Raw genomic sequence first — 14,780 nt, 5'->3', positions numbered from 1 at the left:
CTCAGAATCAATTCCAGGAAGACAGTCAACCTTCTGTTGAGTTCATTTTTCTGTTACTGCCATGCACACACACACACACACACACACACACACACACACACACTCTCACTCTCTCTCTCTCTCTCTCTCTCTCTCTCTCTCTCTCTCTCTCTCTCTCTCTCTCTCTCTCTCTCTCATTAAACTCTTTTGTCTCTCCGCATCCGAACTCTGCCTACTCATTGGCTGAGGCGGAGATGCGCTTGCCGCTGGTTGGCTCAAAGTTTATCCGCTTTGTGTAACTGTGTAACTGTCGCTCTGGACATTAGTGTTCAAACAACGGTCCCATAAATGACAAACCCTGCACCCCATCTTGCACAGAGTGGATTCAGACTGTGATGTACACCGACCGTGCCCTGCTAGAGAGCCTACATACCTTATTAAACAGGTTCTTCTCCTAGCATCTCTTTGATAATCTTTTACAAGCCTAACATTTCTAGAGCGAATAGGAGAAATAGATTTTTCTGATACTCGAGTGGATATCAAATTACATTTTTATTCACTCTCCTCTCTCTATTTTAAAGAAAAGAAAGGCTCACCATGGTCTCTGCGTGTCTGGAATTTATTGGGATGGGGTTGTGCCAACTGGGATCGCTCCTGGTCATGGTTGCGTGCGGGCTTCCCATGTGGAAAGTGACAGCATTCATCGATATGAATATTGTGGTTGCACAGACCATCTGGGACGGGCTCTGGATGTCGTGCGTGGTGCAGAGCACAGGCCAGATGCAGTGCAAGATGCACGACTCGGTGCTCGCGCTCAGCCAGGACCTGCAGACAGCGCGCGCCCTCACGGTGATATCGGCGGTGCTGGGGGTGGCAGGGCTGGTGGTGACCATAGCCGGAGCACAGTGCACCAACTGCATCAAGACCGAATCGGTGAAAGCCAAAGTGGTGAACGCAGGTGGTGTGGTCTACATAATCAGCGGTCTATTGGTGTTGGTTCCCCTCTGTTGGATGGCTAATAACATCATAGTAGACTTCTACAACCCAGATGTGTCCTCGTCCAAGAAGAGGGAGATAGGAGCGGCCATCTACATTGGCTGGGCTGCCACAGCCCTGCTCCTTCTGGGGGGGACCCTGCTGTGCTGCTCCTGTCCCCAGGGGGCCGAGATTGCCTACCCCATCAAATATACCCCCAAGACCATGTCAGCCAATGGAGACTTCGATAAGAAACATTATGTGTAGGCGAGCAGAGGAGAGTTTTACGCACATCCAAACTTGGCACAGGAGCTGGACAGACAAGTTGTCTACTTAGCCTACTGCTTGATGCCCATCACATACGTTATCTTTATTGTGTTTCCCTAGAACGGTGGCTTCGATAAGGGACATTATGTGTAGGCGAGATGGTATCAGGATACTTTTTTTCCTTTGGTTTGATTGTCCGTTACGCATGGCGACTTCACCAAAATGTCCAACTTTTTTCTGTGTTGTAGGCTACAACTTTGTTTATGGGTCTGGCGACCAGAAAAGGAAAAATGCAATTTTTGCCAAAGGAATGGAATCCTATACGCGCCGAGAGTGTGGCTCAAGACTATGACCAAGAAATGTAAACGCTTGTTGTGTAGTCTATCTATTGTGTAGCATTTGTAAGACTTAAATCTTGTATTTGCATATGATTATTTTACCCCAGGTATTATATATGCTTTCTGTAAAATGTTTAAAGTTTCATGTTGTTATCGTGTGACACTAGTCTATTGTCTCGCCAGAGTCGGCTGTCACGGTCTGTGCGCTCTGTGAATGAAGACTATTGTTCTCCACTGGCTTTGCTGTGTCTGCTTGGAAGTTGTAAATAACCACAGAACGTACATGTTTGCAGGGACTGGTAATAGTTCATATGTTTAGGTTCCCACACTGGACTCCTCCTTTGTAACACAGTGAATGCTACTCAGACAAATGTTCACTCATATGATGATCAAAGGAGCGTATTTGCATTTGAATGTTGTTGTATTTTACTGCATGGCTGACTGTGTGTCTATCTTTTGTCCTGGCCCTCTTTAAAGTACTGGGCAATTGTTGTTTATAATAAAAAATGAAATCCCATTTCACAATATCCCTTGTGTTTCTGTGTAGTAGTATTATTGTGCATTAGGCTACTTTTATTATAATAGTATTATATAATATCTGACTGTTTATTAAGTACAGTTCACAATACAGTTTCAGTTGCATTACTGAAGTTTCTCTACAATTACCTTTTACCACACACACACACACACACACACACACTGTTACGGATACAGGTATCCTGTATGTGTTTTTGTGTGTTTTTCCTCTCCTTCTGCCCTAATCACAGGTGTCCTTGGTGTTCCTGATTGGAGGTTCGTTGGTGTGTCCCACCTGTCAGTCATCAGTTAATCTGCTGATTGCTGAGGTGGACCAATCAGTGGACATTTCTCCTGATTGCACCACCTGTTTCTGTTTTCTTACCCAATTATATCACACATCCCCTTGTGTTAAAAGCCAGTCAGTTGTGTTTGCTGACAGAGACTCTTTTTGTTTGTGAGTATGTATACGGCGGTGTCTTGTTTTTTGTGTACTCACTTGTTAACTGTTTAGTCCGTATGGTACCTATATTGTTTGTTTGTGCCTGGGAAAAGGGAGATTTAGCAAGTCGCCCTTGGGCATACACTACCCGTAGGAAAACCTTGTCTAAACACACTAGTTAGACCTGAGCGGACCACCCACTGTATTTTTGTATGGTTAGCAGTAAGCTTAGTAGTTCTTGAGGCAGGCAAGATCAGTTTAGGGGTTTTTGACTTTATTGTTTCATTCCTTGGGTCCAGCTCAGCCCCTTTTCCCCAAACCGTTTACTGTGTGTTTTCTAAATAAACATTTTGTGTTTGACGGTAGCATTTGATTGTTGGCATATTTTGTTCTCACTGTTCCTTGGCAATAGCCGAATTTGCATGAGTTATGTTACGGGCCTCTTTTCCATCCACCCTAGACTTTTAAAGCCATGGGGTTCATAACACACACACACACACACACCAAAGCCTTACACAAACATAGAGGGACTGTGTGTAATCCTAACCACAGCCAATTCAGCACACACCAGCTATCACCTTCTGGTTCACAATGACAAAAACAAGCACTGATGGTTGAATATGACTCAGTGACTGCATGTAAAAACACAAAAAAATACCAGAGTGGTTCACAAACATTTATTACGCTGTGGCCCAAACATTTGTCATATTTATTTGGAGAGCAGCGAATATGAGTCTAACAGAAAGGGAGAACTACAGCAGGCCTACAGGACTGTTCTATGAACAAAGTACAGCAAATCTCAAATGACACTGTACAGGGTATTCGCTATTCCTGTCACGACTTCCGCCGAGGCTGCCTCCCCTCCTTGTTCGGGCAGGTTTCGGCGTTCATCGTCACCGGCTTACTAGCTACTGCCGATCCCATTCTCATCACTCCACTTGTCTTGTCTTGTCAATCACACACACCTGGTGCTCATCCCCTAATTAGTCTGTGTATAAGTGTTCCCTCTGCCCCCTTGTCTTTGTGAGTGATTGTTCTATGTGGGAGGAGAGTAGCTCGGTTGAGATACTCTCTCATTTATTTTGCCAGGGTTGATTTTCCCCTGTGTCATTACATTTATTGTATTTTCTGAGACTGTGTTTGGTCAGGGAGGATTTTTTCCCCTGTACCTGTTTCGATTGCCATTGTAGGCGCATTGTATGTCTGGAAGGAATACATCTGCATCCGGTTATTTTACTCCTGCGCCTGACTCCGTCCATCATTCACCACAATTCCCTTGTATTTGATTAGGAACTCCCCTCTCCTGGTTGTCTAGGTGTTAAATGGACACAAATTGAAAGCAAACAATTAAAACCATTAGACCTTATACCCTCCAGGAATTGAGTTTGACACCTCCTGATATTGGTGGCTAGGGGGTATGAGCTAGGAAGGTGGGGGCAGAGGGTGGATTTGGGATTGGGTGTGTGCCTCTACTGAAGCTGCCTGTGCCTCCCGTCCTCTTCAGAAGGTCAGACGTTAGGGTGGTGTCTTATCTGGTGTCATTCCTGGTCGCCATCTTGGGAGAACCTCTTCCCGCACTCAGAACAAATGTAGTGTTTCTCGCCAGTGTGAATCCTCAAAAGTATGATCAGAGCATTTAATCGGAAGCAGCGTTTCCCACAGCAGGGGCACTCATGAGGTTTCTCTCCTGTTTGAACCATCTGGTGTCTCATTACACTGGGCGAAACTCTTCCCACACTCTGAGCAGCTGTCTTGGGACATTAATGCAGGGAAACTTAAATCCGTTCTCCCTAATTTATACCAGCATGTTAAATGTGCAACCAGAGGAAAAAAACTCTAGACCACCTTTACTCCACACACAGAGACGCATACAAAGCTCTCCCTCGCCCTCCATTTGGCAAATCTGACCATAACTCTATCCTCCTGATTCCTGCTTATAACCAAAAACTACCAGTGACTCGGTTGATGCAGATGCTAAGCTAAAGGACTGTTTTGCTAGCACAGACTGGAATATGTTCCAGGATTCTTCCGATAAGTGCATCGACGACGTCGTCCCCACAGTAACCCTACGTACATACCCCAACCAGAAGCCATGGATTACAGGCAATATCCGCACTGAACTAAAGGGTAGATCTTCCGCTTTCAAGGAGTGGGACTCTAACCCGGACGCTTATAAGAAATACCGCTATGCCATCCGACGAACCATCAAACAGGCAAAGAGTCAATACAGGACTAAGATTGAATCATACTGCACCGGCTCTGATGCTCGTCGAATGTGGCGGGGCTTGAAAACTATTACAGACTACAAAGGGAAGCACAGCCGTGAGCTGCCCAGTGACACAAGCCTACCAGATGAGCTAAATCACTTCTATGCTCGCTTCAAGGCAAGCAACACTGAAGCATGCATGAGAGCATCAGCTGTTCCGGATGACTATGTGATCACGCTCTCCGTAGCCAATGTGAGTAAGACTTTTAAGCAGGTCAAGATTCACAAGGTCGCAGGGCCAGACGGATTACCAGGATGTGTACTCCAAGCATGCGCTGACCAACTGTCAAGTGTCTTCACTGACATTTTCAACATGTCCCTGACTGATTCTGTAATACCAACATGTTTCAAGCAGACCACCATAGTCCCTGTGCCCAAGGACATTAAGATAACCTGCCTAAATGACTACCGACCCATAGCACTCATGTCTGTAGCCATGAAGGGCTTTGAAAGGCTGGTCATGGCTCACATCAACACCATTATCCCAGAAACCCTAGACCCACTCCAATTTGCATACTGCCCCAACAGATCCACAGATGATGCAATCTCTATTGCACTCCACACTGCCCTTTCCCACCTGGACACGAGGAACACCTATGTGAGAATGCTATTCATTGACACCAACACCATAGTGCCCTCAAAGCTCATCACTAAGCTAAGGATCCTAGGACGAAACACCTCCCTCTGCAACTGGATCCTGAACTTCCTGACGGGCCACCCCCAGGTGGTAACGGTAGGTAACAACACATCTGCCACGCTGATCCTCAACACGGGGGCCCCTCAGGGGTGCGTGCTCAGTCCCCTCCTGTACTCCCTGTTCACCCATGACTGCATGGCCAGGCACGACTCCAACACAGTTATTAAGTTTGCCGACGACACAACAGTGTTAGGCCTGATCACCGACAACGATGAGACAGCCTATAGGGAGGAGGTCAGAGACATGGCCGTGTGGTGCCAGGATAACAACCTCTCCCTCAACATGATCAAGACAAAGGAGATGATTGTGGACCACAGGAAAAAAAAGAGGACTGAGCACGCCCCCATTCTCATCGACGGGGCTGTAGTGGAACAGGTTGAGAGCTTCAAGTTTCTTGGTGTCCACATCACCAACAAACTATCATGGTCCAAACACACCAAGACAGTCGTGAAGAGGGCACGACAAAGCCTATTCCCCCTCAGGAGACTGAAAAGATTTGGCATGGGTCCTCAGATCCTCAAAATGTTCTACAGCTGCACCATCAAGAGCATCCTGACTGGTTGCATCACCAACTGGTATGGCAACTGCTCGGCCTCCGACCGCAAGGCACTACTGAGGGTAGTGTGTACGGCCCAGTACATCACTGGGTCCAAGCTTCCTGCCATCCAGGACCTCTATACCAGACGGTGTCAGAGGAAGGCCCTCAAAATTGTCAAAGACTCCAGCCACCCTAGTCATAGACTGTTCTCTCTGCTACCGCACAGCAAGTGGTACCGGAGCACCAAGTCTAGGTCCAAAAGGTTCTCAACACCCCCAAGCCATAAGACTCCTGAACAACTAATCATGGCTACCAGGACTACTTGCACTGCCCCCCCACCCCACCCCATCCCCTTCTTTTACGCTGCTGCTACTCTGTTTTTTATTTATGCATAGTCACTTTAACTCCACCCACATGTACAGTTGAAGTCAGAAGTTTACATACACTTAGGTTGGAGTCATTAAAACTCATTTTTCAACCACTCCGAATTTCTTGTTAACAAACTATAGTTTTGGCAAGTCGGTTAGGACATCTACTTTGTGCATGACACAAGTAATTTTTCCAACAATTGTTTACAGACAGATTATTTCACTTATAATTCACTGTCACAATTCCAGTGGGTCAGAAGTTTACATACACTAAGTTGACTGTGCCTTTAAACAGCTTGGAAATTCCAGAAAATTATGTAATGGCTTTAGAAGTTTCTGATAGGCTAATTGACATCATTTGAGTCAATTGGAGGTGTACCTGTGGATGTATTTCAAGGCCTACCTTCAAACTCAGTGCCTCTTTGCTTGACATCATGGGAAAATGAAAAAGAAATCAGCCAAGAAAAATTGTAGACCTCCACAAGTCTGGTTCATCCTTGGGAGCAATTTGCAAATGGCTGAAGGTACCACAATCATCTGTACAAACAATAGTACGCAAGTATAAACACCATGGGACCACACAGCCGTCATACCGCTTAGGAAGGAGACGCGTTCTGTCTCCTAGAGATGAACGTACTTTGGTGCGAAAAGTACAAATCAATCCCAGAACAACAGCAAAGGACCTTGTGAAGATGCTGGAGGAAACAGGTACAAAAGTATCTATAATCACAGTAAAACGAGTCCTATATCAACATAACCTGAAACTCCACTCAGCCAGGAGGAAGCCACTGCTCCAAAACCGCCATAAAAAAGACAAACTACGGTTTGCAACTGGGGACAAAGATCATACTTTTTGGAGAAATGTCCTCTGGTCTGATGAAACAAAAATATAACTGTTTGGCCATAATGACCATCGTTATGTTTGGAGGAAAAACGGGGTAACTTGCAAGCCGAAGAACAACATCCCAACCGTGAAGCACGGGGGTGGCAGCATCATGCTGTGGGGGTGCTTTGCTGCAGGAGGGACTGGTGCACTTCACAAAATAGATGGCATCATGAGGAAGGAAAATGATGTGGATATATTGAAGCAACATCTCAAGACATCAGTCAGGAAGTTAAAGCTTGGTCGCAAATGGGTCTTCCAAATGGACAATGACCCCAAGCATACTTCCAAAGTTGTGGCAAAATGGCTTAAGGACAACAAAGTGAAGGTATTGGAGTGACCATCACAAAGCCCTGACCTTAATCCTATAGAAAATGTGTGGGCTGAACTGAAAAAGCGTGTGCGAGCAAGGAGGCCTACAAACCTGACTCAGTTACACCAGCTCTGTCAGGAGGAATGGGCCAAAATTCACCCAACTTATTGTGGGAAGCTTGTGGAAGGCTACCCGAAACGTTTGACCCAAGTTAAACAATTTAAAGGCAATGCTACCAAATACTAATTGAGTGTATGTAAACTTCTGACCCACTGGGAATGTGACTAAATAAATAAAAGCAGAAAATAAATCATTCTCGCTACTATTATTCTGACATTTCACATTCTAACTGACCTAAAACAGGGAATTTTGTTAGGATTAAATGTCAGGAATTATGAAAAACTGAGTTTAAATGTGTTTGGCTAAGGTGTATGTAAACTTCCGACTTCAACTGTACATATTACCTCAATTACCTCGACTACCCGGTGCCCCCGCACATTGACTCTGTACTGGTACTTTACTTGAAAGTAAACTGAGCATATACAATATCCACACAGGGAGGAGATAACCCGCACACTAACGACAGCCTATCACGAATACAATCACACACAACACACAGTGTACGACAGAGGGTTAAATAGGGAAGACAATACAACATAATGGGAAACAGGTGTACATAATCAAGACATAACAAGTCTAACACAGAAACATGGATCGGTAGCAGCTAGTACTCCGGTGACGACAAACGCCGAAGCCTGCCCGAGCAAGGAGGAGGAGCAGCCTCGGCTGAATCCGTGACAGTACCCCCCCCCCCTTGACGCGCGGCTCCAGCCGTGCGCCGACCCCGGCCTCGGGGACGGCCAGGAGGACGCGGAGCAGGGCGAGTCGGATGACTCTGCCAAAACCACTCGTCCACCGCAGGGGCTTCGATCTGGCTCTGATGCCACGGTGCCAGGACCGGCTGATAACCTAACACACACTGGAAAGGCGTAAGGTTAGTTGAGGAGTGGCGAAGTGAGTTTTGGACTATCTCTGCCCAGGGGATATATCCCGACCACTCCCCCTGCTGGTCCTGGCAATAGGACTTTAAAAACCTACCCACATCCTGGTTCACTCTCTCCACCTGCCCATTACTCTCGGGGTGAAAACCCGAGGTAAGGCTAATCGAGACCCCCAGACGTTCCATCAATGCCCTCCAGACTCTAGAGGTGAACTGAGGACCTCGATCTGACACTATATCCTCAGGTACCCCGTAGTGCCGGAAGACGTGTGTAAACAGGGCGTCAGTAGTTTGTAGGACTTTAGGGAGACTTGGCATAGGAATGAGACGGCAGGCCTTCGAAAACCGATCCACAACGACCAAGATCGTAGTGTTCCCCTGTGAGGGGGGAAGGTCCGTGACAAAGTCCAACGATAAATGAGACCACGGCCGTTGTGGAACGGGTAGGGGTTGTAATTTCCCTCTGGGCAGGTGTCTAGGTGCCTTACACTGGGCGCACACCGAGCAGGAGGAAACATAAACCCTCACGTCCTTGGCTAAAGTGGGCCACCAGTACTTCCCACTAAGACAGTGAACTGTTCGACCGATACCAGGATGACCAGAGGAGGCTGACGTGTGAGCCCAATAAATCAATCGATCACGAACCTCGAGCGGCACGTACATCCGATCCTCCGGACACTGGGGAGGGAGTAGGCTCGGTACGTAACGCCCGCTCGATGTCCGCATCAACCTCCCACACCACCGGAACCTCCCACACCACCGGTGCCACCAGACACCATGCCGGGAGTATGGGAGTGGGCTCAATGGACCTCTCCTCTGTGTCATATAGTCGGGACAGGGCGTCTGCCTTAGCGTTCTGGGAACCTAAATCAAATAAAATAACATTTTATTGGCCACATGCGCCAAATACAACAGGTGCAGACATTACAGTGAAATGCTTACTTACAGCCCTTAACCAACAGTGCATTTATTTTTAACAAAAAAGTAAAAATAAAACAACAACAAAAAAAGTGTTGAGAAAAAAAGAGCAGAAGTAAAATAAAATAACAGTAGGGAGGCTATATATACAGGGGGGTACCGGTGCAGAGTCAATGTGCGGGGGCACCGGCTAGTTGAGGTAGTTGAAGTAATAGGTACATGTGGGCAGAGTTAAAGTACTATGCATAAATAATTAACAGAATAGCAGCAGCGTAAAAGGATGGGGTGGGGGGCAGTGCAAATAGTCCGGGTAGCCATGATTAGCTGTTCAGGAGTCTTATGGCTTGGGGGTAGAAGCTGTTGAGAAGTCTTTTGGACCTAGACTTGGCACTCCGGTACCGCTTGCCGTGCGGTAGCAGAGAGAACAGTCTATGACTAGGGTGGCTGGAGTCTTTGACAATTTTGAGGGCTTTCCTCTGACACCAACTGGTATAGAGGTCCTGGATGGCAGGAAGCTTGGCCCCAGTGATGTACTGGGCCGTACGCACTACCCTCTGTAGTGCCTTGCGGTCGGAGGCCAAGCAGATGCCATACCAGGCGGTGATGCAACCAGTCAGGATGCTCTCGATGGTGCAGCTGTAGAATTTTTTGAGGATCTGAGGACCCATGCCAAATCTTTTCAGTCTCCTGAGGGGGAATAGGCTTTGTCGTGCCCTCTTCACGACTGTCTTGGTGTGTTTGGACCATGATAGTTCGTTGGTGATGTGGACACCAAGAAACTTGAAGCTCTCAACCTGTTCCACTACAGCCCCGTCGATGAGAATGGGGGCGTGCTCAGTCCTCTTTTTTTTCCTGTAGTCCACAATCATCTCATTTGTCTTGGTCATGTTGAGGGAGAGGTTGTTGTCCTGGCACCACACGGCCAGGTCTCTGACCTCCTCCCTATAGGCTGTCTCATCGTTGTCGGTGATCAGGCCTACCACTGTTGTGTCGTCGGCAAACTTAATGATGGTGTTGGAGTCGTGCCTGGCCGTGCAGTCATGGGTGAACAGGGAGTACAGGAGGGGACTGAGCATGCACCCCTGAGGGGCCCCCGTGTTGAGGATCAGTGTGGCAGATGTGTTGTTACCTACCCTTACCACTTGGGGGCGGCCCGTCAGGAAGTCCAGGATCCAGTTGCAGAGGGAGGTGTTTAGTCCCAGGATCCTTAGCTTAGTGATGAGCTTTGAGGGCACTATGGTGTTGAATGCTGAGCTGTAGTCAATGAATAGCATTCTCACGTAGGTGTTCCTCTTGTCCAGGTGGGAAAGGGCAGTGTGGAGTGCAATAGAGATTGCATCATCTGTGGATCTGTTGGGGCGGTATGCAAATTGGAGTGGGTCTAGGGTTTCTGGGATAATGCTGTTGATGTGAGCCATGACCAGCCTTTCAAAGCACTTCATGGCTACAGACGTCAGTGCTACGGGTCGGTAGTCATTTAGGCAGGTTATCTTAGAGTCCTTGGGCACGGGGACTATGGTGGTCTGCTTGAAACATGTTGGTATTACAGACTCAGTCAGGGACATGTTGAAAATGTCAGTGAAGACACTTGCCAGTTGGTCAGCACATGCTCGGAGTACACGTCCTGGTAATCCGTCTGGCCCTGCGGCCTTGTGAATGTTGACCTGCTTAAAAGTCTTACTCACATCGGCTACGGAGAGCGTGATCACATAGTCATCCGGAACAGCTGGTGCTCTCATGCATGGTTCAGTGTTGCTTGCCTCGAAGCGAGCATAGAAGTGGTTTAGTTCGTCTGGAAGTCTTGTGTCACTGGGCAGCTCGCGGCTGTGCTTCCCTTTGTAGTCTGTAATAGTTTTCAAGCCCTGCCACATCCGACGAGCGTCAGAGCCAGTGTAGTACGATTCAATCTTAGTCCTGTATTGACTCTTTGCCTGTTTGATGGTTCGTCAGAGGGCATAGCGGGATTTCTTATAAGCATTCGGATTAGAGTCCCGCTCCTTGAAAGCGGCAGCTCTACCCTTTAGCTCAGTGCGGATGTTTCCTGTAATCCATGGCTTCTGGTTGGGGTATGTACGTACGGTCACTGTGGGGACGACATCATCGATGCACTTATTGATAAAGCCAGTGACTGATGTGGTGTACTCCTCAATGCTATCTGAAGAATCCCGGAACATGTTCCAGTCTGTGCTAGCAAAACAGGTCTGGTCTGTATGTGAGCGTAAACACAAATCGAGTGAAAAACATAGCCCACCTTGCCTGACGAGGGTTCAACCTCCTCGCCGCCCGGATGTACTCCAGGTTACGATGGTCAGTCAAAATGAGAAAAGGGTGTTTAGCCCCCTCAAGTAATTTATATTTATTTACTGACCTGATTAAAAAAGAACAGAGATAAAGTGGCATTTTACCCAGTATGGCCTTATAAATCAGTGTATACCAGTATCTCAGCCTATGCAAGGTCAATAACGACCAGCCAACAGTGCTGTAGAGATCACAATGATGTGTTAGACGTTTTGATTGGTAATGAACCTGAGGGCTGCATGATATACTGAATCAAGTGCTCTCAGGGTGGTGGTTGAGGCCTGCATATATATAACATCACTAAAATCTAAAACCGCCAGTAATGTACATCGTACCAGCTCCTTCCTGGCCTCCAGAGAAAACAAGCCTTATGCCGGTAATAAAAACCTATTCTCAGCTTGAGCTTCCTTATCAAGTTCTCCACATGAACAGTGAAGCTCAGCTTGTCATCCACCCACACTCCCAACTATTTGTACACTTTGATTTGCTCTATAGTAGGTCCATCCAATGTAGCAATGACATGATTAGTAACATGCCTGGCATTTGAAAATACCATGCATTTTGTTTTATCCGAATTCAGAACCAGCTTCAAATCATACAGATTATGTTGTATGATGTTAAATGCTCTTTGGGCATTTTCAAAAGCTAAAGATAAACTACTACCACTTGAATAAAGAACAGCATCATCTGCATAAAAATGAACATCCGCTGTTTCAATATGATCCCCAATGTTGTTGATATACAAAATGAACAACAGTGGGCCCAAAATAGAACCTTGCGGAACACCTGAGCACAACTCTATGGACTCAGATTTACAACCATCCGCCATTACACATTGTGTACGATTTGATAGGTAATTTATAAACCAATCTAGAGCATGACCAGTAATTCCACAACATTTTAACCTTTGCACCAACACAGCATGGTCCATGGTGTCAAACGCCTTCGACATTTCAATAAAGACAGACACACAATCTAACTTCTTGTCAAGAGCACAGTGGATGTCATTTACAACCTTCAGTGTTGCTGAAACAATGATGTGGCCAGACCTAAAACCTAATTGCATTCCATTTAAGATGTTGATTTCTTGGAGGTAGGCCTTCAGCTGCCTACTAACTAAGGACTCCAGTACCTTAGACAGTACAGACAATTTTGATATGGGTCGATAGTTGTCAAGTAGTGAAGGATCTCCACCTTTCAGGAGAGGCAGTACAAAAGCAGATTTCCATTACTTCGGGATTTCCTTAACATCAAGTGTGAGGTTAAAAATACATGTTAAGGGGGGAGCAATGATGTCTACAGCTATTTGTAGGAGGTGGGGGTCTAAATCATCAGGGCCAGGGGATTTCTTTCTATACATTTCTTTCAGGGCTTTACGCACTTCTGAAACAGAGAAGGATGAGAAGGAGAACCTGGCGAAGGAGGGCACAGGGGTGTCAGGTAAATTCACAGGAGGCTCATTTAGACTTTTAACCTTTTCAAATAAACTGCCTGCGTCTAGAAAATGCTGATTTAGGGCTTTCAGAATAGAGGTTATCTCAGTTACAATCTGTGTGTCTACCAACAATTGTTTGGGAAGCTGTGTATCTTTTTTGCACTCCAAACCTTTCATTATTAGCCAAAATTTGGAGGGATTATTTAAATTATCCTTAGTAGATTTAAGGTAGTGGTCTGCTTTCAGTTTTCGGGTCATAGCTACACTCAGACTTCGAATACATTTAAAAGTCATCCAATCATCCGCAGAACCAGACCCTCTTGCTTTAGCCCACATAGCATTTCGTTCCCTTATGATTTTAGTAAGTTCATCAGTAAACCAAGGGCTCTCTCTGCCCTTAATCCTACATTTTTTGAAAGGGGCATGCCTATTGCATCCATCCTGGAATGCGTTGTGGAAGTAAGATAATGCTAATTCAACATCAGGGATTAATTATATTCGATTCCATTCAATGCTAAATACATCATGTAAAAAACCTTGAATATCAAACTGCTTCCAGTTTCTTTTCATAATGACACGTGGAGATCGCTTAGGAATTTTACCTTTTCTCACACAGGCAAAAGCACAGTGATCACTAATGTCATTTGCAAAAATACCAGAAGCATTAAAACGATGAGGAGTATTGGTTAAGATCAAATCAATCAAAGAGGATTTCATAGGATACTTTATATTGAACTTAGTTACACAGTTGACAATCTGAGTGAGATTGTAAGTATTGCATAGAATTTTGAGTTGATCAGAGGTAGATGTTAACCAATCCTGATTCAGATTACCCATCAAGACAAACTCAGAGTTGACATACTGTGATAACAATTTGAAAATACAATCCAGAGAGCCAGAGAGTACCAAATGGAGGTCTATAACAACAAGATACAACAATATTTAAAGATGAGCAGAGGTTTAGGTTCAAAGACAGATACAGTGGGGGGAAAAAGTATTTAGTCAGCCACCAATTGTGCAAGTTCTCCCACTTAAAAAGATGAGAGAGGCCTGTAATTTTCATCATAGGTACATGTCAACTATGACAGACAAAATGAGAAAAGAAAATCCAGAAAATCACATTGTAGGATTTTTAATGAATTTATTTGCAAATTATGGTGGAAAATAAGTATTTGGTCAATAACAAAAGTTTCTCAATACTTTGTTATATACCCTTTGTTGGCAATGACACAGGTCAAACGTTTTCTGTAAGTCTTCACAAGGTTTTCACACACTGTTGCTGGTATTTTGGCCCATTCCTCCATGCAGATCTCCTCTAGAGCAGTGATGTTTTGGGGCTGTCGCTGGGCAACACGGACTTTCAACTCCCTCCAAAGATGTTCTATGGGGTTGAGATCTGGAGACTGTTTCCACCCCCATGCTTCACAGAAGGTATGGTGTTCTTTGGATGCAACTCAGCATTCTTTGTCCTCCAAACACGACGAGTTGAGTTTTTACCAAAAAGTTCTATTTTGATTTCATCTGACATTCTCCCAATCCTCTTCTGG

At 45.7% G+C, this 14,780-nt stretch overlaps 1 protein-coding gene across 1 annotated transcript; it reads left to right on the top strand.

The window, feature by feature from the left end:
* Positions 1-252: 252 nt before the first annotated feature.
* On the top strand, positions 253-2,086 carry LOC121541125 (claudin-4). The gene has a single exon (XM_041850103.2). The coding sequence runs from the start codon at positions 577-579 to the stop codon at positions 1,219-1,221; it is 645 nt and encodes a 214-aa protein (XP_041706037.1). The 5' UTR covers positions 253-576; the 3' UTR covers positions 1,222-2,086.
* The last annotated feature ends 12,694 nt before the right edge of the window (positions 2,087-14,780 follow it).

This window comes from Coregonus clupeaformis, chromosome 27 (assembly GCF_020615455.1).
Source record: "Coregonus clupeaformis isolate EN_2021a chromosome 27, ASM2061545v1, whole genome shotgun sequence".
NCBI classification, from domain to species: domain Eukaryota; kingdom Metazoa; phylum Chordata; class Actinopteri; order Salmoniformes; family Salmonidae; genus Coregonus; species Coregonus clupeaformis.
Note: the sequence above shows the minus strand (reverse complement) of the source record. Positions and strands in the feature narration are given on the sequence as shown.

What these genes read in the sequence shown, in the direction of transcription:
- LOC121541125 (XM_041850103.2), top strand. Translation starts at nt 577, where the DNA reads ATGGTCTCTGCGTGTCTGGAATTTATTGGGATGGGGTTGTGCCAACTG.